General features: G+C 41.6%; 1 protein-coding gene across 1 annotated transcript in view; it reads left to right on the plus strand.

Moving 5' to 3' along the window:
• Positions 1-22,757, plus strand: part of LOC308153256 (cohesin subunit SA-2-like) — a gene marked incomplete at both ends in the record, with an annotated part of 67,888 nt that extends 45,131 nt beyond the window's left edge. The window contains 3 exons of the mRNA XM_080526340.1: positions 14,270-14,472; positions 21,640-21,822; positions 22,587-22,757. Coding sequence (XP_080382466.1) covers positions 14,270-14,472; positions 21,640-21,822; positions 22,587-22,757 — 557 coding nt within the window. The remainder of the gene's footprint in view (positions 1-14,269; positions 14,473-21,639; positions 21,823-22,586) is intronic.
• Positions 22,758-26,012: the final 3,255 nt, after the last annotated feature.

Genomic DNA, 26,012 nt, shown 5'->3' on the forward strand with positions numbered 1-26,012 from the left:
GAACGAGTCTAATTTAGATTTTCTTTGCTTGAGCGAGACATGGTTACATGAACAGGCCCCATCAGCTGCTGTATCTGTACCTGGCTATGTCCAGTTTAGAAGGGATAGAGTGGGCTCCAAGGGAGGGGGGGTCATGATTTATGTCAAAGACAAAATTCAGTGTGAGGAAATGTGTTGGCTTGGCCACACCATGAGCTAGAACGCATTGGTGTGAACATAACCTTATCTCCACAAATGTCCTTCATCCTGATTGTCCTTTACAGACCACCCTCAGCAAATGTTGATTTCTACGATAGATTCAAGAACATGCTGAAAGAATGTAATTTTAAGAAGGAGGTCATTATCATGGGTGACTTGAATATCAACTGGGAAGATAAAACGGCTAGGAAAAACCTCAAGTGCATCACAGATGGTCTAGACCAGGGGTCGGGAACCTTTTTGACTGGGAGAGCCATAAAAGCCAAATATTTCTAAATGTATTTCATTGAGAGCCATATAGTATTTTTAACATATAATAAATTAAATATGTCTTACTTTTAATGCGATTTCTGATGCTGCATGGTTTTGCTGATGTCCTTGTAGTCTGGTTCATACGTGGTGAGGTTGAGCTTCATGCAGGCGTTGAGGCTTCCATCAGTTAAACGTGAGCGTAGGTTGGTCTTAATGTTCCTCATATGCGAGAATGACTGCTCACATACATATGTAGAGCCAAACATGGTCAATACGGCAATACTAACACGCTGCATTGTCACAGGAAGCTCGTTCCAAGTTTTCAGAATCAGCTGGTCTTCAGGTTGAAGTTTTTTCATTTCTGTCCACTTGTGTTCCCTCGCCAGCTAATAAGACTTTCCAACTCTCCATTAAGTGTCTTGAACTTACTCATCCACATGTCTGATGCCTTCAGGTCAGCAACTTCCAGCTCAAAGTCTCCCATAGAGACCCCAGGGATGCATGTCAGGTCGATTTTGTCCACTGCACACTCATGTGGATGAGTGATGAACTTGAAAAGACCAGTGCGCGCACGAAATTCTCCAAAACGTGCTTTGAATGACTGCAGGAGATTGGACGTAAAGCCAGCTAGCTGCTGGAGATCCAGATGTTGAGTGGAGTCACTTGCTAAGCATGCATCTCTAAATTGTTGCAGTGTTACAAAGTGCAGAAGACGACCTGTTTCAATGTCCCTGAGAAAGACTTCCAGCTTGCTTTCAAATGCAAACACTGCTTGTTGAAGGGATGAGATTGTATTTCCAATACCTTGCATTTTCACATTGAGCTGGTTCAGATGGCCTGTTATGTCCACGAGATAGTGAAACTGCAGGAGACAGTCAGTGTTGTCTAGCTCAGGATGCTTGACGCCTTTCATTTGAAGAAAAGTCCGGATTTCACTCAGGCAAGATGCAAAACGGCTGAGCACCTTTCCCCTTGACAACCAACGCACGTTGCTGTGTAAAAGCAGACTGGGATAATGATTCCCAACTTCTTCTAACAGAGCTTTAAACTGGCGATCATTTAAAGCTCGAGCAACAATGAAGTTGACCACTCGAATGACCAGCGACATCACCTCACCTAGCTCCTGGCCACACGTCTGAGCGCAAAGCGCCTCCTGGTGCAGGATGCAATGAAAACTTAGGATGGCTCTCTTTTCATGTTCACGGAGAAGCGCTACACATCCTTTGTTCTTCCCCAACATACCATCACCAGCACCATCAGTACAGACAGAAATAAGTTTATCCATCGGCAGTTTTTTTTCTTTAGCAAACTCCATGAAAGACGTGAATAAATCCTCTCCTCTGGTTGTCCCTTTCATTGGCAAAACAGCCAAGCTTTCCTCACGCAGTGTGTCACCTGCAGCATACCTGGCAAATATACTGAACTGAGATAGATGGCTAACATCTGTTGACTCATCTAACGCGAGAGAAAAGTATGTCACCGTCACCGTGACACCCACGCAGTTGCTGTTGACTCGTCTGCACTCTCCGCTGTAGCTCCTCGCATGCCTTTTTCCTGCTGTCCCCCGCTGGATATTTCGATGCAAATGAAGCATGATGCGTATCGAAGTGCCGCTTTATATTTGACCGTTTCATCGATGCAATTTTATCATTGCATATTAGACATACCGCAGATCCTGCGATCTCCACAAATGCAAATTCCTCTGTCCACGCAGCCTGGAATGCACGGTAATCATCGTCTTTTTTTCTTTTTGCCATCTTTCTCGTTACAAGGGTTGAAGCGTATAAGCTAGTTCACTATCTGATCAAATTGTTTTTTATTTATTCACCTTTACAACGACCTCTGACACTCTCGCGAGACATTGGTTCCCGACCCGACCCACGGGTCACGGGTCATGGGTCCCGTGAAGAGTCCCGTGAAATATAACTTCAAAACTAATTTCTGTTTACTTTAAAATGACACAGTATTATTACGCAATATCACAAGTATTTTAAAATCAGTTCCAAACTGATTTTTTTTTTTCAACTTTTTTTTTTATTTATTTTTTTTACTTTTCAACCCAATTGTCTGGGAGCCATATGCCGTCACCGGAAGAGCCATATATGGCTCGCGAGCCATAGGTTCCCGACCGCTGGTCTAGACCTATCCCAGCTTATCCAAGCGCCTACCCGAATAACCAGTTCCACCAGCACCCAGATTGATCTGGCGTTTAGCAATAGACCCAATAGAATTATGAAGACCTTCAACATGCTTACTGGACTGTCAGACCATAACTTGATCCTGGTAGCCAGGAAGCTAAGCAAAGCACGATTTAGACCCCTCGCAGCCAGTGAATCAAATGGAATCCCCAAAAAGGAGCAGGACAACTTTAAAACTGTGGTTCAAAATCTCAACTGGAATGAGCTACTGGCAGGAGTTAAGTGTAGAGGAGGATAGTCAGGCATTTTTGAATAAAATGCAAAACGTGATAAATAAGTACACTTGTTTGATTAAACACAGGACCAAAAAGAACAGCCTTCCCTGGATGAACACAAACATCCTACAGCTGATGAGAGAGCGAGACACTGCATTAAAAGCAGCCCTCAAAACAAAACTACAACATGCCAAGCACCATTATGCCATGGTGAGGAACAAGGTTGTAAGGGAGATTAAAAAAGCCAAAGCTGACTTCTTTATTACAACTATTAATGAGGCCAGGGGTAATGGTAAAATGATCTGGAGACAGCTTAAGAAGCTGACAGGTACACAGCAGGGCAATAGGAAAGCACTTGAAATCAATATCGGAGGAAACCTCACAACAAACCCACTTGAAATAGCAGAGGCCTTCAACCACTACTTCGTTGAATCTGTAGCTAACATTGCACAGGGCTTTGCAGATCACCAGGAAAATATATGCCCACTCCCAGCCATCACACTGGAACCAGCCTTTTCCATTAAGAACGTCTCTGAGTCAGAAGTTAGGGAGATCCCTCAGACCATCTAAGGCCAAGGATGTGTTTGGGATGGACACAGCCATGCTCAAGGAGCTTAGCCTTAGTAGCCCCATCACTAGTAATATTAACCTCTCTATATCACAGAAACAGTTCCCAAGTGCTTGGAAATCTGCTATTGTCACTCCCATTTTTAAGGCTGGTGATCCACACATAATCTCCAACTACAGGCCAATTAGCATCACCCCCACAGAGTCGAAGGTGGCAGAGAAATGGGTAGCCAAGCAGATCATCTCCCACCTCAACAGTAGTTCTTTCCCCTTACATCCCATGCAGTTTGGCTTTAGGGCCAAACACTCTACTGAGACCGCAAACTGTCTCTTTATAGAGAAAATAAAATCTCTCATGGATAAGGGTGTGTCGTAGGTGCTGTGTTCCTCGACCTTAGAAAAGCATTTGACACTGTCGATCACAAAGTCCTCCTCTCCAAGCTAGCCACTTTTAACTTCTCTGAGGGTGCTTTGAAATGGATGAAAACGTATCTCTCTGGCCGCTCTCAATCAGTCTGTGTAAACGGTCGCCTATCTGAGCCACTGAATCTATCTACCGGTGTTCCGCAAGGATCCATACTGGAGCCAGTCTTATTCAGCATGTTTATTAACGATCTGCCATCAGTGTGTCCTGAGGTTGATACACTAATGTATGCTGACGACACTGTACTATTTGTACATGGTCAGACCAAGACGGAGGTAGCTGCTGTACTTACCAAATCTATGGCTCAGGTGACTACATGGTTGAACCACTGTCGTCTCCAACTTAATGTTTCCAAGACGGTCAGCATGTTTTTTACCAAAACAAACCGTTCTGCTGAAGAAGCATATGTCATTATCTCAGGGGAACAACTACAAGTTGTGAACGAGTTCAAATATGTTGGGGTGCTGTTAGATTCCAACCTCACTTTTAAGGCACATATCAAAAAGGTCTGTAAAATTGTCAAGTTCAATCTGTCCAACTTCCGCTTTATAAGGGACTACATGTCAACAGAGGCAGCTACCATGTATGTCCACGCCATGATCTTCACACACATCAACTACTGCATAACAAGCTGGTCACAAGCAAATCCCACAACCTGCAAAGCACTCGAGTCACTATACAAACAAACAATCAAAACACTAGACAAGAAGCCAAGACACTTTCACCACTGCACAATACTGAAGAAACACAACATTCTAAGCTGGGACAATCTGAAAACCTACACAAACCTCTGCCTTGTCTATAAAACTATCCACAATTTAGCCCCACCACCACTTAACACCTTCATCTCACGACCAGGAAGTACACCACGCACCACAAGGGGTGTCACCAGAGGGGACTGCACCATCCCATTTAGGAGGAGTGCCTTTAGTCAGTCTGCCTGGTCAGTTAGAGGGGCACGTGAATGGAACCTGATTCCAGGGCACCTTAAAGAATTAGGCACCTTTAAATCATTTAGAAAGCACCTAAAACAGTGGATGATCAACACACACACCTGCCAACATTGAAATGACCTGTCCTATACCTGTATGTCATGTGTACCGCCTGTCTGTGTACCGCCTAACATGTCTTACCTGTACAGTCTGTGTGCTTGTTTTTAGTCTGCTTATCGTGCGTATATGTTGCGTGCTTTTAGTCTGCTTACCGAATATGTACCCTCCTTTTAACTGCCTATGATTAATGTATGCTCTTTTAACTAGGGTTGGGTACCGAAAATCGGTACCGGTAGGTACCGGTTACTTTACATTCGGTATGTACCCGTACCGAATCGCAAAGGAGATTTCGGTACCTCATTTCGGTACTTTTCTATCTCGCTCCGGTGTCAACTGGTGACTCGTGACGTCACATCGCCTGTTAAATTTCCACTCAGTGAAAGCAGCGAGTACGGAAGGATAACGAGAAGGTTGCTAATAGCAACTTCCGCTAGCGGGTTGGCATAACGCGACGCTCGACTTATGGGTGCGTTCCGTAAACTCGTTCTGGAATTCTGATCACCACTCGTGGAATGCCTTCTGTCCAATCAAATGACTTGCTCCCCTTACGACGTCGGGCCCAGTGTGCGCTGCGACGCTCTCAGAGCGAGTTTACGAACGCAAGCCTTTGATTGGACAGTGCACTCCAGGATTCGACGCGTCTGTTGATGACGTAGTGCGGATGTGTGGCTGCGTGTCTCTGCGAGGTGGATAACATGATCGGGGATCTCCTGATATTCAGGTACTGTCCTTATCCTACTACTGTGTCTGAAATATCAATCGTCATGTTATCATGGACCAGAGAGGGGGAGGGGAGTAGTAGTAGCTGAGCGGCAACAGAGTTTGGATTTTGACGAGGTGGAGGGCTCCAGTTCATCAGAGTTATATTTCCTCTTGGTCTTCTTGGTTCTGGGGACTCTTCACTAGATCCCTTTTCTAAGAATATTCTGATGTCCTTGAGGGGCTGCCGAACAAGTGTGTACTCGTATTCGACATCAGTACCAACGATAGGCACCCCCAGCTTAATGGAGTCCCCAAGGCTCAGGAGTTTTATTTTCATTTATTTTAATTTGAGTGTATATTTAACTAATATATATTGTGCCTCAGCAATAAAAAAGTGAAAAGCTGTTTAATGTTGTCGACCGTGTTATTCTTATTATATATATGTCATTAAAAAAAATCAAAAGTACCGAATGAAGTACCGTTTTGGTACCGGTACCGTTTTTAAAGTATCGGTTAGGTACCGGTACCGGATAAAACCCAAACGGTACCCAACCCTACTTTTAACCCCCTATGTTATGCCCTTAAGCTAAATGCTTGTCCTGTCTACTTTTTTGTGCCTAGGTCTACCTATATTTTATCTTTTAAATGTACTTTTTTCCTCCAGGGAGCCGTATACAACATCATGGCATAGGGACTGCGGATGAAAACTAGCTTTCGGGCTAACTCTGGCGTATTTACAATTTATTTTTGTTTTATTAATATGCACTGTCCCTTGAATAAATAAATGAATCTGAATCTGAAAGCAGTAGAGAGCAGTAGGGGGCAGTAGAGAGCAGTAGAGAACAGCAGGGGGCAGTAGAGAGCAGTAGGGGGCAGTAGAGAGCAGTAGGGGGCAGTAGAGAGCAGTAGAGGGCAGTAGAGTGCAGTAGAGAGCAGTAGGGGGCAGTAGAGGGCAGTAGAGGGCAGTAGAGGGCCGTAGAGGGCCGTAGCAGCACTGTCAGACGATGCAGGTACTGACTGACTCACACTGCACTGGCAGCATTGGTTTTACAACAGTGCAATGACCCTCACCAATAACAAATACTTACCATCCATCTCACTGTCTTTCATCTCCACTCTTCCTCTGTCCTCTTGATTCACCATCACTCCCTCCTCCCTCCTTTGGTCTCCTCCATCCTCTTCTTTCACCATCACACCATTCTCCTCTACATCCTCTTCCTCCAGCTTCACTGCCACCATCTCTGGACCCCACTGTGGGCTTTTCACCATCACACCATTCTCCTCTGCATCCTCTTCCTCCAGCTTCACTGCCACCATCTCTGGACCCCACTGTGGGCTTTTCAGGGCTGGAGAACCACGGCCAGATCCAGGGGACTCTGTGCATTCTGGTTCATACATGGTTACCATGGTTACATGAGCTGAAGAGGACCTGCGGCTGGAAACACTGGACAACAACGCAGGTCGATTAGACATGACAGACAAACAGTTCACTGAACTCCCATCTAGACTGACAGGACACGTCCTGCAAATCAGTGTTTCCTCTATATGCATTTATTGGTGGCGGGCCGCCACGAATGAATTTCCTCCGTCACTAATTGATTCAGTCCACTAAGTGCACGATTTCTCCCCCCCCCCAAAAAAATCCACCTCTGAACATTTTAGCTGATTAAAATATATCTGATCCTAGATCAGCGCTATAATGGATGTTGACTAAAAGTGCACCTAAATCCACGCCCATCTCTCTCTAACCGCTGATCCAAAATCAGATTAATGACATTAAACATTCAGTTGACGACGTGACACAAGGGCTACTCCTGATTGGTCTAAATGTGAACCATCTAAAAGATACAAAAAGCTGATCTAGCTAGCTAGGTGCACAAATAAGATATCATATCAAGATATCATAAGGATGGATTTTTCAAGAAAAAAGATGTCCCAGACACTTCAAACATTGCTGAAGCTAGCAGTGGCTATGAGCGATCCGAAACTGCATGGCTGGCAGGAGCAAAGGAGCTAGTTGGTGGATCAGCTAACAACGTTTATGGCGGGGTACCACCACCACCAGCTACAACTACAGTGGGAGAACAAGCAGCAGCTACTGTGCGGGTGGCAGAAGAGCCATCAGCATCGGCTAGCTGTGTTGGTGTATCAGCAGACATTAGCAAGTCAAAAAACGATTCTTATGTGCCGTCACTTTAGCAACGACACAGTATTGTCAAGGGGAAAAGAAGGGGAGTTGATTTTTTTATTGACAACGGAATTACATGCTGGAAAAACATGCAGCTAAAATTCAGGGAACATTTGGACAATAAGAGACACATGGGAGAGGTACGGGAAAACAGGGCTCATGTGGGTGTCATTAAAGGTAAGAGTTGGTTTTCTTTAACTCAGCTGATACTCAGCTGTTTACCGAATGCTCCATCTGACTGTGATTTTACTTGTGTAATGTGGTGGGTTGACATAATTCATTCAATTATATTATAGCTGATGATCTTTGTGTGTGTGTATGTGACTGTCAGTCACAAGTTTATATTCTGTATATTCTTTTTTTGCCATCCTCCCGCTATGCGCGCGGACAGGGCTCTCCGCCACTAATGTAAAAATTCCTGGAGGAAACACTGCTGCAAATGCAATAATAATATTACTGATTGCATTTGCTGTAATTAAAGGGTCTGGACATTAAATGGTTCCAAATGTATTTTGTGTCCAGGAAAAATGTTAACACATAATAAACTATGAAAATAATCTTCTAGTTAGGCTCTACTTCCTGGTCAGACAGTTCTGAAGCTGTGTGGGCGTGGCCTTTGCACGCTTGACTGGCAGCTCCCTTCCAAAGCCAGCTTGCTGCCTTATCATACATGACATTCATCTGTTAGACGTGCTTATAGTTCTGCCCTTTAACAAAAAACTGTTTAATTACCTACTGTTTAATTACCAACTGCCCTTTAATTACCAACTGTTTAATTACCTACTGTTTAACTACCAACTGTTTAATTACCTACTGTTTAATCACCTACTGTTTAATTACCAACTGCCCTTTAACTACCTACTGTTTAATTACCAACTGTTTAATTACCAACTGCCCTTTAACTACCTACTGTTTAATTACCAACTGTATAATTACCAACTGTTTAATTACCAACTGCCCTTTAACTACCTACTGTTTAATTACCAACTGTTTAATTACCTACTGTTTAATTACCAACTGCCCTTTAACTACCAACTGTTTAATTACCAACTGCTCTTTAACTACCTACTGTTTAGTTACCAACTGTTTAATTACCTACTGTTTCATTACCAACTGTTTAATGACCTACTGCCCTTTAACTACCAACTGTTTAATTACCAACTGTTTAATTACCTACTGTTTAATTACCAACTGTTTAATTACCTACTGTTTAATTATCTACTGTTCAATTACCAACTGTTTAATTACCTACTGTTTAATTACCTACTGTTTAATTACCAACTGTTTAATTACCTACTGCCCTTTAACTACCTACTGTTTCATTACCAACTGTTTAATTACCTACTGCCCTTTAACTACCAACTGTTTAATTACCTACTGTTTAATTACCAACTGTTTAATTACCAACTGTTTAATTATCTACTGTTTAATTACCAACTGTTTAATTACCTACTGTTTAATTATCTACTGTTCAATTACCAACTGTTTAATTACCTACTGTTTAATTACCTACTGTTTAATTACCAACTGTTTAATTATCTACTGTTTAATTACCAACTGTTTAATTACCAACTGTTTAATTACCTACTGTTTAATTACCAACTGTTTAATTACCTACTGCCCTTTAACTACCAACTGTTTAATTACCAACTGTTTAATTACCTACTGTTTAATTACCTACTGTTTAATTATCTACTGTTTAATTACCAACTATTTAATTACCTACTGTTTAATTACCAACTGTTTAATTACCAACTGTTTAATTACCAACTGTTTAATTACCAACTGTTTAATTACCAACTGTTTAATTACCTACTGTTTAATTATCTACTGTTCAATTACCAACTGTTTGATTACCTACTGTTTAATTATCTACTGTTTAATTACCTACTGCCCTTTAACTACCAACTGTTTAATTACCTATTGTTTAATTACCAACTGTTTAATTACCAACTGTTTAATTCTCTACTGTTTAATTACCAATTGTTTAATTACCAACTGTTTAATTACCAACTGTTTAATTACCTACCGCCCTTTAACTACCAACTGTTTAATTACCAACTGTTTAATTACCTACTGTTTAACTCATTGACTGCCAAAGACGCCAATTGGCGTCTTATAGAATAGTATAGAAAGAAAAAAAAAATCGTGGGGATCGATTATTGACATGTTCTACACCTAGCGAGTGAATTTCAGACTTGGGTGTAATGTATTTCGGTCCCAGGTGGGGGCAGTAGTTCGATAAAAGCCTGGAGAAGGAAGTGGCTTGCTGTGGGTTGTAGTAATGGCGAAACGGATCAGGGTATGTGCCAAACGCGGCGCGGAGCATTGCGGCGCAGAGCATTGCGGAGCATCGCGGCCATCGCGCGACTCTTCAAACAGTTCAGAGTCGGATGATACAGAAAAAGTGCAGAAAAAAAAAAAAATCTGCAGAAAAAGCTCGTTTTCTCTGTTTATTGGTCAAAATCAGGTGTTTTTGCTGAAACCACCCTATGTTCTACGGCCGATTTCTAAACACTCAAAGAGGCTAGAAACAAACTTTCTTTTTCTGATGAAAGAGAGTCTAAAGTTTTGGTAGATATGTTCAATGTTTATGTAGTCCGAAAAGTCAATATTTGGTGGGTCTTCAAAGTTCAGCGAAAATGCCCCAAAAGTCTGGCAGTGTGGAGCTCTCCGCTCTGAACATGGCTGGCAGTCAAAGAGTTAATTACCAACTGTTTAATTACCTACTGCCCTTTAACTACTAACTGTTTAATTACCAACTGCCCTTTAATAACTGTTAAGATGTTGAAATGTGTAAATACTGAGCTAATACAATTACAAATGGACTTATGCACCTGCAGTATGATTATAGTCATGCACCTGCAGTATGACTCGTCATATCAATTCAATGACCACCATTAGCATACTGTACACCTGGCACCCTATGGAGAATTATTGAACAGGATACTTGTGGACAGGATCCACAGCATGTGTTAGTGTTAGCAGCATGTGTTAGCGTTAGCAGCATGTGTTAGCGTTAGCAGCATGTGTTAGCGTAAGCAGCATGTGTTAGGGGTTAGCAGCATGTGTTAGCGTTAGCAGCATGTGTTAGGGGTTAGCAGCATGTGTTAGCGTTAGCAGCATGTGTTAGGGGTTAGCAGCACGTGTTAGCGTTAGCAGCATGTGTGACTTACTGATCAGTTGTAGCACAGTTGTAGTTACTGTCACTATCCATGTCATTCGCTGCTTCAGAGAGGTGACACCCTGACGCAGAACTGCTGAGCATCTCATCTTTGGCCTTTTGGTTTTTGATAAAGTCCCGTAGAAACCTGTCCCACGGTGTGTCGTACTCTTCTTTAATGTTGGGAGAGTGACGGTCCCTGTGGGTGGGAGGTGGTGGTGGTGGCTGGAGCCTAATAAGATGGTTCTGTCCTTCTGCCTCTGCATCAGGGGACCCAAGGTGTGTCCTCTGGCTCTCTGACACTGAGTAAGCAGAAGCATCCATCTCTCTGCCCAGATGGACAGTTCACAGTGCAGGGAATCCTACCAACACAGATGATCAAAATATTAAAACAGAGTGACAAATTTAATCAAAACATTGAACATTTCTTTTTCCAGAATTGGAAAACAGTAGCCAAGCTACAGTTAGGTCCATTTGGACTCTTTGACAGAACTGTTGTTATTTTAGTTGTTTACCAAAACATATTCAAGTTATAGAATGAATATGGCCTTAAAGTGCAGACTGTCAAACACCCTCTTCAATTTGAGGGTATCCAGATCCAAGTTGGAGGAATGGTTTAGATGTTACAGCTCTTTAATACGTGGCACCCTCCTTTTCAAGGGACCAAAAGCAACTGGCCCAATGACGTGACGTGATGTCCAAACCCCTTTATGAAGTGAAAATAAGGAAAATGTTTATAAAAAAACATTTATTGAATCTATTAATCTCTGTTTATTAAATGATATGAAAATGTTTTGAGGGTGTAGCATAGCCTAGTGTTACTGACATGCTGGACATACCCTCACTGCCTTACAAAGGTCAAGAGCTATTAGACTCTTTACTCACAACATGTCATACCGGATAACTGGCATGGGGAAATGTTAGAAATGAAATAAAACCTAAAACCTCTCTAACCCTAACCCATATATTTAAATATAACAAACAATATGACGTCATAATAATATGATTGTTATGCTTTGAAGCATTCTGTCCTAAACAATGTCATCCGGGATAACAAGCAGTCTGGAGCAATTTGATGACATGTTATCAGACAGGACGTTACACAATGATGACATGTTATCAGACAGGACATTACACAATGATGACATGTTATCAGACAGGACGTTACACAATGATGACATGTTCGCCTTGCGAATCAAGACAAACCAGGTTGACTTTATTTCCTTTATGGTGTTGTTACCTTGTTAACTTGTTTGGAACAGATCACGAGTAGAACCTCTGAGTTCTCAGACTATTTATCAAACAAAGGAACAGTTACAAGAGCAGCTGCTGCTGGTGGTGAGGGGCTGGCTGAGGTGAAGAGAGCCTCACCCCCTGGCTCCACTCCCCTATTTGTAAACAATGATGTGTAAATACAGTTTCAAATAATATCCCATCACCTTTACTGTAGAAAAGCCCAAGGTGCGAAAACTAGGATGATCCACATGATGTCATTTCAGGTTATAGGTCACATGATGTCACTTCAGGTTATAGGTCAGGGGGTAGGGCTCAGAACACAAGAAGCCATTTTGAGATGACCACATGGCTTTAACAAAGGGGAGAAGCATCCAGCTGCAGCCTCGCAGAACAGCTCTAGGACGGAAAGGAATCCGCAGCTCTAGGACGGAAAGGAATGTGCAGTCCAGGACGGAAAGGAATGTGCCTTGCACGTGTTTAGCACGAGCTTGTAGCGTCAGCACTTGCCAGCTAGACCAGTTTGAGAAGGCGAAGGAAGAAAAGTAAGTAGCGTAACTAACACTTAACATTTAAAAAGCAATATAAATTGGAGATCAGGTGAGACCAGGTGAGACTAGGGTTAGGGTTAGGACTGTGTGGCGGTGTGTTATCAGACTGCTCAGCAGTGGGAATGTTGTTGCTTTTGTCAAACATAGTTTAACATCCCTAGCTAGCTGGGTTAGCGTGCTAACGGCCTTTGTTAGCTGAGGTTAGCTACGTAGCTAGCTGAGTCTGCAGCACATGTGACTAGCCCTAACCCTAGCCCAGGCTTTATGGAATTTGACAACAAAATCAACAATATGAAGCCGCAAGGGATTGTGTACTAACCAATAGTCAATGTAAACTTGAGCTACTGTGCCATTATTTTAAGTATTCACTTGCAGCCCTGCAAAACGAATTGTTAGCCCAACATTAGTTTAAAGTTCTGTTATATTTCAATTGCCTTAGTTATTAGATTCGATTCAAATGTATTGTCAATGTACAGTACAAGTACAGTACAGCGAAAAGAAGTTTGGCATGTAACCGGAGTGCAAATCTAACTATTATGTTATTAACTATTACTATTATAACATATACTTACTATGTATATGCAGGTATGTACAGATGGTAAATAAGAGGAATGGTGAATATAAATATATGTATAGGGTAAATGTGTATAGGATATAAACAGCAGTATTATGCAGCAATATTATACAGTATTATACATGACTATATTCTATGCAGGTAGGCTATGTCTATAAGCTATTTTACAGTATTGTACATGAACTCTGCTATATGCAGGTATGACTATGAGCTATATGTGGGTTTGTCAGGGGGGTAATCCAGAGTCTTCTGGTCAAAGTTATGTCTGTGGAATCATCTAAGAACGTTCAATTTGACCAATTAGGCCCTTTCTTTTTCTAGATGCATATAACATGTCAGAGAGAAAGGTCGTTGCCAGAGCTGAAAAGATGCAGCACCTGCTGCCAGCAGTTTCACTGTCCTTTCTGCGATGCAATGGTTTTCAAGCCAACAATTCTAAGTAAGGTGAAGAGGCACTTGGAGGGCCATTTCAACCGGGCAGTTTTCCATGAAGGTAAAGTTGGCCAACATTCTCTGGGAAATGCAAATGGAGTTGCAGTAGAGACCAATTCCATTTGAGCAATGAATCAAAACTAACCATTCTGTGACGTTTGTGGGAGGTATATGATTTAGATGTTGTGTAGCATATTCAATTGACAAATGATCATAGAATAATAAGGTAACACTTTAAAAAGGATCATTATAATCAATAATAATACTGTTGAAATATTTATTTTATTTTTAGGAAACCCAGTATTGTCAGACACATCTGCCACTGCTCCAATGGACACTGATGAACCACTTGGTGAGTAATGGGGTGGAGGTGGGGGTGTTCTTGTCCTGTCATCTTTTTTTTCTTTCTGTATGGCTGGAGGCTCACAGCATATCAGGATCAGGAATTTCTTGGAATTCATGATTTAGATTTTTCAAACATGCCTTAACATGAATGACTGGAAATCTCTATGTTTTTTAGTGGCAGCAGTGCCCCCAACAGCAGCCCCCACTGTGCCCCTGACAGAGACCCTTGGCGTGGCAGGCATGGCAGCAGCCCCCACTGTGCCCCTGACAGAGACCCTTGGCGTGGCAGGCGTGGCAGCAGCCCCCACTGTGCCCTCCATAACAGCAGCGACAAAGAAGTTCTGGGACGAGGATTGGAATCCTATCCAGGAACAACTGGTAAGCTAATCAATCCAATAGGGCTGTTACGATTAGTCGACGTCATCGACGTCATCGACTACGTCAATACGTCGGTTTGCGTAATATGCGTCGGTTAGTCGTAAATGTAAAAAAATAAGCAAAAAAAATAAGCAAAAATGAAATGGCCTATCACAGCAGTACGTCTGCAATGAACGAGCACCTCAAGCGAAAGCATCCTGGAGCTCTTTGTGAAGACAGCCACAAGATAGCACCACCGTAAGTCACCATTGTATTTCTGTTCACTTTTCCGGCCGTGTATGAGTGAAAAATGGATAGCTACTAGCTAATGTTACACAAGCAATGTAGCTCACCACAGTTTGTATGTCTTGTCTTCTGGTGTTAGTAACGTTAGCTATGTAGCTGGCTAGCTACGGTAGCCTATTGTCACTGTGGTGCTCGCACCTACTGTATGTTATCTAGCTCGTAGCTCGCATGCTACGTTAGCATCAATTTAGCTAATCATAACATAGCAGCGAGAGTAACGTTAGCTAGCTATGTAGCTACTAGCTAGCTATGTGTTGTGGTGATGGACAGACTTCTAAATGGCCATGTTGGCATTCAAGTTGGCTAAACATAGCAGTGAGGTGGAAATTAATTAAGGGGCCTACACAAGTTTTTTTTTTCCCCGAACAGAAAAAAACAATATCGTTAAATTAGTCGTTAGACTAATCGACCAATCGAAAAAATAATCGCTAGATTAATCGTTAGAAAAATAGTCGTTTGGGACAGCCCTACAATCCAAATATAAATTATTAGTCAAAGTATACAGTACAGCATTATCTGACTCAAAATAAATCAATAGGTAATAACTAATTATAATTAATAACTGTTATTCGCAGCTCAATTACGTCCTGGACAAGGGACGGCCGGGGGAAGAATATATTGTCAAAGAAGGACCCATATGTCTGATGCGTGAAGAACTCTGGAGCCTGGGATTGCAAAGAGACATGGATTCAACTGTGAGTAGTGGGAAGTAGGTGAACACAAGGAAGGTTAAAGCATATTTTGTATTTGCTTTCATGCTTGTTCACTGATGAGTTTTGTTTCTTGCAGATCGGGAATGCCTGCATGACAATCATCAAAGAAGTAGCTCGGCTACATGTAAGTCAATCTATACAAAAGACTATAGCATAAATGAAACACAATGCAATTGTTTATGCATTGTTATTAAGGCTGCCACGATTAGTCGACTAGTCACGACGACGTCGACTACCAAAATCGTCGCCGACATATTTGGTAATCGCCATAGTCGCATGTTTTTTTGGAGCTGAAATAAGCGTTTTTTTTTTTTTTTTTTGCCTAGCACCAGGGGAGCCCCCCCTCCCAAATTTCGTTGTTTGGTACCTGTACTATATCAATGAGAATAAAGACCATTCATTTCATTCGATAAGCATTCGTTTTTCTTCCCTGAAGCTGCCACTGGCTAGCGTCTCCCAGTGTCTTTGATGTACATGCGCAGTGTCGGTCATCCGGGGCACACGTGACTTCCCCGGAAAAACAAACAGAGAAATGTCTTCCTGTCCTCGTACCTCTAAAGTGTGGGAGCATTTCAACCACAACGTTGAAAAAAAGAATGTAAAATGTAAAATTTGCAAAGCTAAACTCGCTTATCATGGCAGCACGTCTATGATGCGCGAGCATCTAAAAAGGAAGCACGTTGTGGCAGATGACGAGGAAGACGATGGCTCGTCTCGGTAAGCTAGTTAGCTTGTTATTGGCTAACGATATCGTTACGTTAAAAGCCTTCTTACATTATTTTACGTTGTCATCAAAGCGATACAAAGCGTTGTCATCAAAGCTATACTCAAATAGCTAAAAATGTTGTATTAACGTTACAGTGCTAAGAAGGCGCGTTCTACTATGAGATGAGTGAAGCAAAGCAAAACTTTTGTACTCTGTAGTCTGTACAAGTATTTATTTTTGTTTTTGTATTCTTTTGGTTGCCTAGTGCCTAGCCTACCTCATTTTACTCAGCAGTTTGCACCCTCTACTACTCTTTACATTACATTACATGCAAGTGATGCCAGAAATAAATCTGCAAAGTTCATTAAAATATCTATTTTTGAGTGAACAATCATTTTAATTGTCTTTATTTTTAGTTAGCACATGCCTACAACAACAACTAACAACTTCAAGCTAAATTTAGAAGCTGATTTAGAAGATGATAGCTAAATAAGAGCGATTGAGTAATTGTGCGATAAGCTGTAATTTATGATCCGATTAGTCGACTAATCGTTAAAATAATCGGTGACTAGTCGACTATGAAAATAATCGTTTGTGGCAGCCCTAATTGTTATACCATTTGTATTTCAATGTCATTTATTCCGTAGGGCAAAGACATTTATATAGCGGACATGTTCGTAGTTCCTTCATGGAAGACTACACCACCCACCATGCTTGACTTTCCAGTAAGTCAGTGTACATAAAATAACAACATTTATGCTGTTAAAAATATTAATGCTGTTAGACAGCCGTTAAAAATGTACGTATGTATAATGACAACTTTTTTTCATTCATGTTAGAATGATCTAGACATGAAAGACTTCTTAGTCTTCCCAGCTTGGACCAATGCAAATGGGCCGGACCACTACGTTCTCTGTGTAAGGCTATGTTACTGTCATTAGATGATATGAGTATATATGGTTATTGTGCAGTTTGAATAATGTGTATTCCAACAGAATGAAATCCAGCTCTACTCCTTGTCCTAATGACTAACTGTTGTGCAACTCGTAACCTATTGCCACATTATAGATCATGCAGCCATTGCGGAGAGAGTTACTTCTCTTGGACTCTCAGTACGCAAACCATCGATACGGGTTTGCAGATGCGGATTACAGAGTCCTGTTTAGGTCCTCAGATAAGACATATCGGTTGCCAAGTTCATATAAAATTACATTATGGCTACGTTCCTATAGCCTGTACGTACTAGTACGTTTTGGCTATGTTCCTAAAGCCTCTGTGTGCATGATTTTTAGGGTTGGGTATCAAGAACAGAACAGAGTACTGAGTGGTACTGGTTTCAACATGTATAATACTAGAAAAGTATTGATTTGTTTTTTGGCACCACAATTGAAAAAAATTCAACCATACCCAACCCTAATTGTTTGGCTATGTTCCTACTTCCTATAGCCTCTGATTTTGCTATGTTCTGATTACATGTCATCATTGGTTGTCACATGTATCTCTTTCAAAAGAATATTGTTCATTTTATCTTATTATTATTAACATCTATCTGTGATGTTAACTCCGATTTTAACTCTGTGTTAGACAGAAGAAACCTCAATCTGTACATTTTGATGTGACTCATACTGTACATGTGACAGCCACTGTAGATTTTTGTCCACCAGTACTGAATAATTGTAATGGTTACATTACTTAACACATAATATCCTTCTCTCAATAATTGTATACCGTATTTTCCGCACTATAAGGCGCACTTAAAAGCCTTTAATTTTCAAAAAAAACGACAGTGCGCCTTTTAATCCGGAGCGCCTTATATATGGATCAATTGGTTAATTGGTTGATCCATACTGGTTGTACACAGCGCTCAAGGCGCTCTGTCAAAATGTTTCAGTACGACTGGTAAACTACAAAGCCGCACCGCTTGCAGCATTACGTAATCAGTAAACACCGGTAGGCTACTGTGCTTACTCACAGTCCCACACCACTTGTGTGTGTATAAAGACCCCAAGTAAAGAAGACTAAACAGAGTTTCCGAGGGAACAAAGCGAGATGGCCACAGTTACTTAGAGGACAAACTCGAACAGTGGGTTGTTGAACAGAGAGCCGCAAGTAGAAGCGTCTCTACAGTCACTATTCGAATGAAGGCAACAGCGCTAGCACGGGACATGAACATCAATGAATTTCGAGGCGGTCCTTCTTGGTGCTTTCAACTTGAAGTTTTAAAGTACCCACTCGATATAATAAACAACAGTTTAACGATCACTAAACACGTATAATTTGTGTATTGGATTCATTATTCTCGTTTGCCGGAGGCTACCGGTAAGGGAGGGTTGACTTGTAAACATACTTTCGTTTTAGCTCGTGTTCAAAAGTAAGAACTGTGTGTTCATCTTGTTATGTGTAGTTATGTGTTTTTAGCATGTCGATGTTCTCCCAGTATGTTGTCATGTTATTAAAATGCAGTTTAGACCTTCGTAGCGATGTGTTTTGTTAGCAGCGTTCGTAGCTGTGGCTGCGTTCAGTCACTTTTCTCCCATTCAGTGTTTGAGGTGAACCAACATTCAAATACGCCTGTCGTGTTCAATCTTTCTCTGATTTGAATGTATGACACATCATTTGAAAGCTTACAGTCTGTAGTTTAAGCATGTGTAAAAACTGAAAAATTACGTTGCACATTTCACCAGGAGCTGTCACATATTGGTTGTTGGTTATAATTGTATAGCCTATTGGTTGTTTTCTGGTGTTGTTTTATTGTTTTGCTCTGTTTGTAGTCTACTTGATGTATTTTTATCAGCTGTTAAATCACCACAGCGGTTAATCCACTAATAGAGATAATACCAGATTGAAAATGCTTGTAGCTAACTACTCTATATCTCGTGGTCGCAGCTATTGCGAATTGCTATTCACGCGAGTCAGCTGTGAATCACCGCAGGTCCTTGACGCTTGTTGCAAAAATGGATGACGAACGGCTGACACTTGAGTAGGGTTGGGTACCGAAAATCGGTACCGGTAGGTACCGGTTACTTTACATTCGGTATGTACCCGTACCGAATCGCAAAGGAGATTTCGGTACCTAATTTCGGTACTTTTCTATCTCGCCCCCTGGTGTCCGGTGTCAACTGGTGACTCGTGACGTCACATCGCCTGTTAAATTTCCACTCATTGAAAGCAGCGAGTACGGAAGGATAACGAGAAGGTTGCTAATAGCAACTTCCGCTAGTGGGTTGGCGTAACGCGACGCTCGACTTATGGGTGCGTTCCGTAAACTCGTTCTGGAATTCTGATCACCACTCGTGGAATGCCTTCTGTCCAATCAAATGACTTGCTCCCCTTATGACGTCGGGCCCAGTGTGCGCTGCGACGCTCTCAGAGCGAGTTTACGAACGCAAGCCTTTGATTGGACAGTGCACTCCAGGATTCGACGCGTCTGTTGATGACGTAGTGCGGATGTGTGGCTGCGTCTCTGCGAGGTGGACAACATGATCGGGGATCTCCTGATATTCGGGTACTGTGTCAGATCATGTAGATATCATGTAATCGTCATGTCATCATGGACCAGAGAGGGGGAGGGGAGTAGTAGTAGCTGAGCGGCAACACAGTTTGGATTTTGACGAGGTGGAGGGCTCCAGTTTATCAGAGTTATATTTCCTCTCGGTCTTCTTGGTTCTGGGGGCTATGCAGGCCTCTTCACTAGATCCCTTTTCTAAGAATATTCTGATGTCCTTGAGGGGCTGCCGAACAAGTGTGTACTCGTATTCCACATCAGTACCAACGATAGGCACCCCCAGCTTAATGGAGTCCCCAAGGCTCAGGAGTTTTATTTTCATTTATTTTAATTTGAGTGTATATTTAACTAATAAATATTGTGCCTCAGCAATAAAAAAGTGAAAAGCTGTTTAATGTTGTCGACCGTGTTATTATTATATATATATATATATATATATATATATACAGTATATGTCATTTAAAAAAATCTAAAGTACCGAATTAAGTACCGTTTTGGTACCGGTATCGGTTAGGTACCGGTACCGGATAAAACCCAAACGGTACCCAACCCTATACTTGAGGTGGAAAAATATATATTTTTGACAGTGGAGCAGGTAGAACGTTGACGGTGACAACGCTCAGGTGGAGCTTGGACAACGGGAAGTTGACACAACACCGATGGAGAGGTGACGCAACGCAGTAGGTGGAGCTTGGGCGTAACGCAACCCCAGTCAAACGTTTGACTGCAGTATCTTCTACTCTATGCGCCTTATAATCCGGTGCGCCCTATATATGAAAACAGTTATAAAATAGGCCATTCATTGAAGGTGCGCCTTATAATCCGGTGCGCCTTATAGTGCGGAAAACACGGTATTTCTCTATAGCAATCTAGCACAGCAAATCGACCCTGGGACCTGGACTGAAAAAACTGGCTATGATATCGGGAACTTACCACGCCAGCTCCATGGAAATAACTGTGGGGTTTTTATGCTTATGGTAAGGTCTATTTTTTTTTGGGGGGGGGGGTAATTACATGCCGGCTTTTGTCAACATTATGAATAAAATTGCCTTCCGCTTTGTCTGTTCCAGTACACCCTGTCCCTTGTCCTGAACACAGGGCTTGAGTTCCATGAGGTAAGTTAGAATACCATTTAACCACAAAACAATTAGGCTAGTTAAAATAATGTTTATGTTGCACCATACTATTCATCTCGAAGAGAAGGAATACATTATGGACAAAAGATTATCCGCGTCGCTGTAATTTATTTCAGACGGACATGCCTTGGATCCGCAAGTGGTGGTGTCTCTTTCTCATGGAGCGTTTCAAAATACAAGGGTATGACAGCCCTGACCAATATGTGTATTCATTTTGGTAACACTTAATGTATAGTCACTGGCAGAAGATGTAAAACATCTGAAACTTAATGGAGCATTTGTTGGATGCATAAGTTAACACCCACATTCTATCAGTATAACATCATTAAAAAGATATTGGAAAAAGCCCAGGCATCAAGGCCATAGCCTTTTGCTATCCAATACTTAAAAAATTAATTTTGTTGTTTGAAAGGTATGGCCAGATGTTTGCCTTTTGGACCAATGAGGCTTAAGGGTAACCAATACCATAACCCGGTCTACAGAGTCCCAAGCGGGAGGGCCAGCACGACAAAACTTCCAGCCCATGTCCAGGCAGCCATTGACCACTCTGCAGAGGAGAAGAGACTGGTGGACCTCATTGTCCAATCACAGGCGGCTGAACGGCATTTGTTGGTATTTTGCAAATGTTCATATTTGATCTCAAAGTAAAGCTTCACCTATGGTCTTTAGGAATAGGATCAACTTACATCATTTAACTATGACTCATTTCTTGTACTGTATCTTTTGAATGAATGTATGAATGTAAGTGACATTTCATGCCTGTTTTGATTCACATAACCACCACACAATGCACTGATCCAATTTCCACAAAATTGTTGTCAGGATGTACTCAATGGGAAGGCGAAGTACTTTCTAAAGAAGTCCCCTGAGGTGCCTGTCTACCTCTGCACCGAGGAACACCAGGAAACCCTCTTCGGCCATCTTGGAGAAATATTACACAGAACACCATGTCTGGTGCGTTTCACGGATGAAGTGAAGTTCATCCTGGATGTTCTGTTTCCGGAGGTAGGGATAATCATTGCTGGTCCTGCACTTTCAAAACATATAAAGAGGTTGCCTGCAATAGTGCCATTGTGTATGGACCCATATAATGGCTTTGTGTTTTGTATTGGTAGACTGGATCAGATATAAAAAATCTTACAAATTAAAATACTTACTTTTTTTTGGTAGGCTATCATTCATGGCCTTGCCCTCCTCAAAAATGTGACATTGCGGCAGGCTGAACAGCTCTTCCTTGATGGTCCATGTTTACATCAGAGGTGAGAGTATATAAATATTTATTTTTTTACAGAATGCCCTGAACTCTTATCGCCCTATTTACTGTTACATAATACCTTAAGAATTATGTATAATTATTGTTATTGATGTACTCTTTTTTTTTTTTTTTTACTGTTGACAACGTTTCTGTCAACAAAGTTGTGATTTTTATGTCTACTATTTCAGTGAAAGGGAGGAATTTGACCGGAAGATTGCCAAAGAAATGAAGCAAAAAGGGAAGATATTGAAAGGTATTTTTTGGGTTGGTTTTTGGTGCCGGCTTTGCTGTGGTAAAAATGGTAGCGGGTGCGTGGGTCAAGGAGAAATCTGAAAAGAGTGAGGTCCTGCCAGACCTGCAGTTCATCGCCAGATCGTAGCCTTATGTTCACGGTACTATCTTGCTCCTTGTGTTTTTCTAGTAACCTGCCTTCTTTCCAAACCCTGCCTTACCTCGTTTGTGTTCTCTCCCAAGATTCCCACGGACCCTCCCTCGCGTCTCCACGGACCCTCAGAACCCCTCGAGCCACCCCCGAACCCCTGGACACCCTTGGACGGATCTCCCGGTACCACCCTCACCTCCTCCCTTGGACATCCCCTTTTGGACTCTCGGACTGTACTGTTGCCAGGCGCACGCACATACTGACAACACCCTGCCCGCCTACGTCACCCCGCACCCACGGTAGACCACACACATAGTCTTGACTACGCATTACACATAGGTATCCACATATCCCATACTCCAAGACTATCAGCACACCACACATTGTCCCGCATACCCCCTCCCTAAATCCTGTGAATAAACACGCCCACGGGCTAACGGATTCTCGCTCTGTGCCGCCTCTTTGGTCCCCCCGGGTCGTACCCCATAACACACACAGGTTGAGCCATTCCTCCACCTCGTTCTACAGCTGGTAAGACAGAGAGAAACGGTTGGTCCTCACAGTCACATAAACCTGACCCCCTCCAGACTCTTGAGCACAATCTTAATGAACCAGTCCAGGTGCGTTAGGATCCGTTAACGTCGGTACAGGCCAGGGTCTTGTCAACTTCTCTCTCTCTATCTCTCTCTCTTGCAGGGGAAGGAGTCCAGCTGATAATGACAGCAGGCCTGTCAATACCTGAGCACCACGCCCGTCCCCCAGCTGTTCCTCCAGGGCCCTCGTCCGCCCTCCATCCATCCCTCTATCTATTCAACCCTACCTCCTTCCTAGCTGCCACGGATTGTCAATAAAAGAAATAAACAAATAAACCTGTTCCGTCCTGACCTTTTAAAAGTAGACAATCTGGTTTAGGCAACTTAGATTACAAGTCAGTTTTGGGTGTGAACACAGAAGAGCACAGCTTGTGATAATGGCTGCAGTGACTACTTATGAGTTTTATATTGTTAATATATTGTGTGAGCAAAAAGAAAAGACAAATACATTTTATGAAGTATAGTTAATTTACTCATATACAGTATGTATATCCTCTGGCTTGTTTGTAGAACTGCCCTGTATTGTTGACAAAGCTAAACCCTATTGATATGAAGTCTACTGGGAACACGAGAGGATGCCGTCAGTATTGCATTACTGAGTTAAGATTTGGTACTGAGGAAAGGTCAGCGTTTAGGGGTAACTGGATAGCACTTGGAACACCATCCGTGTTCCATTTCTTGGTTTGACATTGTGTGTATATGTTCTGTTTGTAGTTCCTCATAGGTAACAATTGTGTGTTAACACTTTGCCATCTAACCCTAGGTTATGAGGGAATCAAGTACATGTGGTTGGTGTCACAATTATGTATAACTAATACACAATCTATGCTGAGTCTTTCAGGCTTCATGTTAAGTATTGCATAAATCACAGATGTAACATTCATAAATGCTAGAGATCATCATTTGACTCACTTCATCAGTCAGTTCTACAAATCGGAATGTTAAACTCAATGGTTCAATGATAAACTCAATAGAATCCAACTGGATTCCCTCTTGTAAACAGTAGGTATTGGCATTTTTTGGAGGAGTAAGCATTATGTCACACGTGAAATAGACTTAGTAGGGATGCACGATATTATCGGCACCGATATTTATCGGCCCGATATTGGGTAATTAATGTTTATCGGTATCGGTATTTATTATAAAATTTAGCCGATATTTAACCGATAATATGAAGCCGGAAATATTTCTGCTTCCGGTTTCCGGTTTCCGCGCTCTGCTTCCGGTTTCCGCGCTCAGGCACGCAGTTTGTATAAACGAGACGCGAGCGAAACATGCCTTCCCCGGTGTGGACATTCTTCACAATTTCTAAGGCAGATATTGCGTTTGCAATTTGCAATACATGTTCAACAAAAGTTCGGAGAGGAGGGCAAAGGTCTACGAGTTACAACACAACGAATCTAATAAGTCACCTGAAGAATCACCATTGCAAGCACGCTGTATGGAAGGAATATCAAGCACTCGTTGTAGCAGAACACGGTAGCCTAGCCGTGAAAAAAAAGCCATTGTGGATTTCATGAACTTACATGTAATGAATATACATGTAAACATACTGTATACTGTCTAAAGCTATGGTTAACATATACATGTAAACATGCAGTATACTGTCTAAAGCTATGGTTAACATACATGACATGTAAACATACAGTATACTGTCTAAAGCTATGGTTAACATATACATGTAAACATGCAGTATACTGTCTAAAGCTATGGTTAACATGTACATGTAAACATACAGTATACTGTCTAAAGCTATGGTTAACATGTACATGTAAACATGAGTATACTGTCTAAAGCTATGGTTAACATAAACATGTAAACATACAGTATACTGTCTAAAGCTATGGTTAACATATACATGTAAACATGCCGTATACTGTCTAAAGCTATGGTTAACATATACATGTAAACATGCCGTATACTGTCTAAAGCTATGGTTAACATATACATGTAAACATACAGTATAGTGTGTAAAGCTATGGTTAACATATACATGTAAACATACAGTATACTGTCTAAAGCTACGGTTAACATAAGATCTTTATGAACTTTGGCTAAAAAAAGCATTGTGCACTGTCTATAACAGATTCTGTTTGTTAGAGGAAATAATAAATGAACATTTGAAGAGTCAGAAGTGTTCTCTTTGTTGTGTTAACAATAGTGATGTAAGTTAGATTTGGTGAGATCACTATGGAATATTAAATCATCAATCTTTGCTCACTACATAGCCTTTCTTACCTTCAGGTGTGCATGAACTACAGGTTATCAACTGTGAAATTATATCTGAATGGTCTTTATTGTCATTGATATAGTACAGGTACCAAACAACGAAATTTGGGAGGGGGGCTCCCCTGGTGATAGGAAAGAAAAAATAAAATAATAATAATAATATCGGTATCGGTATCGGTTATCGGCCACGAGAAGCGGGTAAATATCGGTATCGGTATCGGTTGGAAAAAATGCATATCGTGCATCCCTAAGACTTAGCATTTCATGTCTTGGTGGTTTACAAAAACGTTCACTGATTGTGTGTATTGAATGTTCAGCCATGAGAGAGCATCAATCGTTCATGAAGGACATAGTATATAAAGGAGAATGCCAGTTGTTGAGTGTTTTCCGTCTAGGTGTTTCCCACGCATGATTGGCCATGAGGAAATGCATAAGATCTTAGGTGAGTTCCATAAAATGCTCTGGGTTCTTTCGTCTGCTAGGGGTTTACTGTGTAACCACGGGAATGGTCTAACATGTGGCTTGTGTTTCTAGAAAGACTGAAAACTAGATCCTCTTTTAAGAGAGGGTAAAAACTAGACCACTGAAAAGTCATAATGCTAGTGTTCCCCTGCCACTATTGAGAACTCTTTCATTGGCATAATATGAGGTCAAGGAGAGAAAGACATTATGGAGGGATGCATGAGAGACAGCAGTCACTCAATTTTGTATTTATATTTACATTTGACATTTACTG

The sequence above is a fragment of the Nansenia antarctica genome (assembly GCF_963989245.1).
Source record: "Nansenia antarctica genome assembly, chromosome: 3".
Classification (NCBI taxonomy): domain Eukaryota; kingdom Metazoa; phylum Chordata; class Actinopteri; order Argentiniformes; family Microstomatidae; genus Nansenia; species Nansenia antarctica.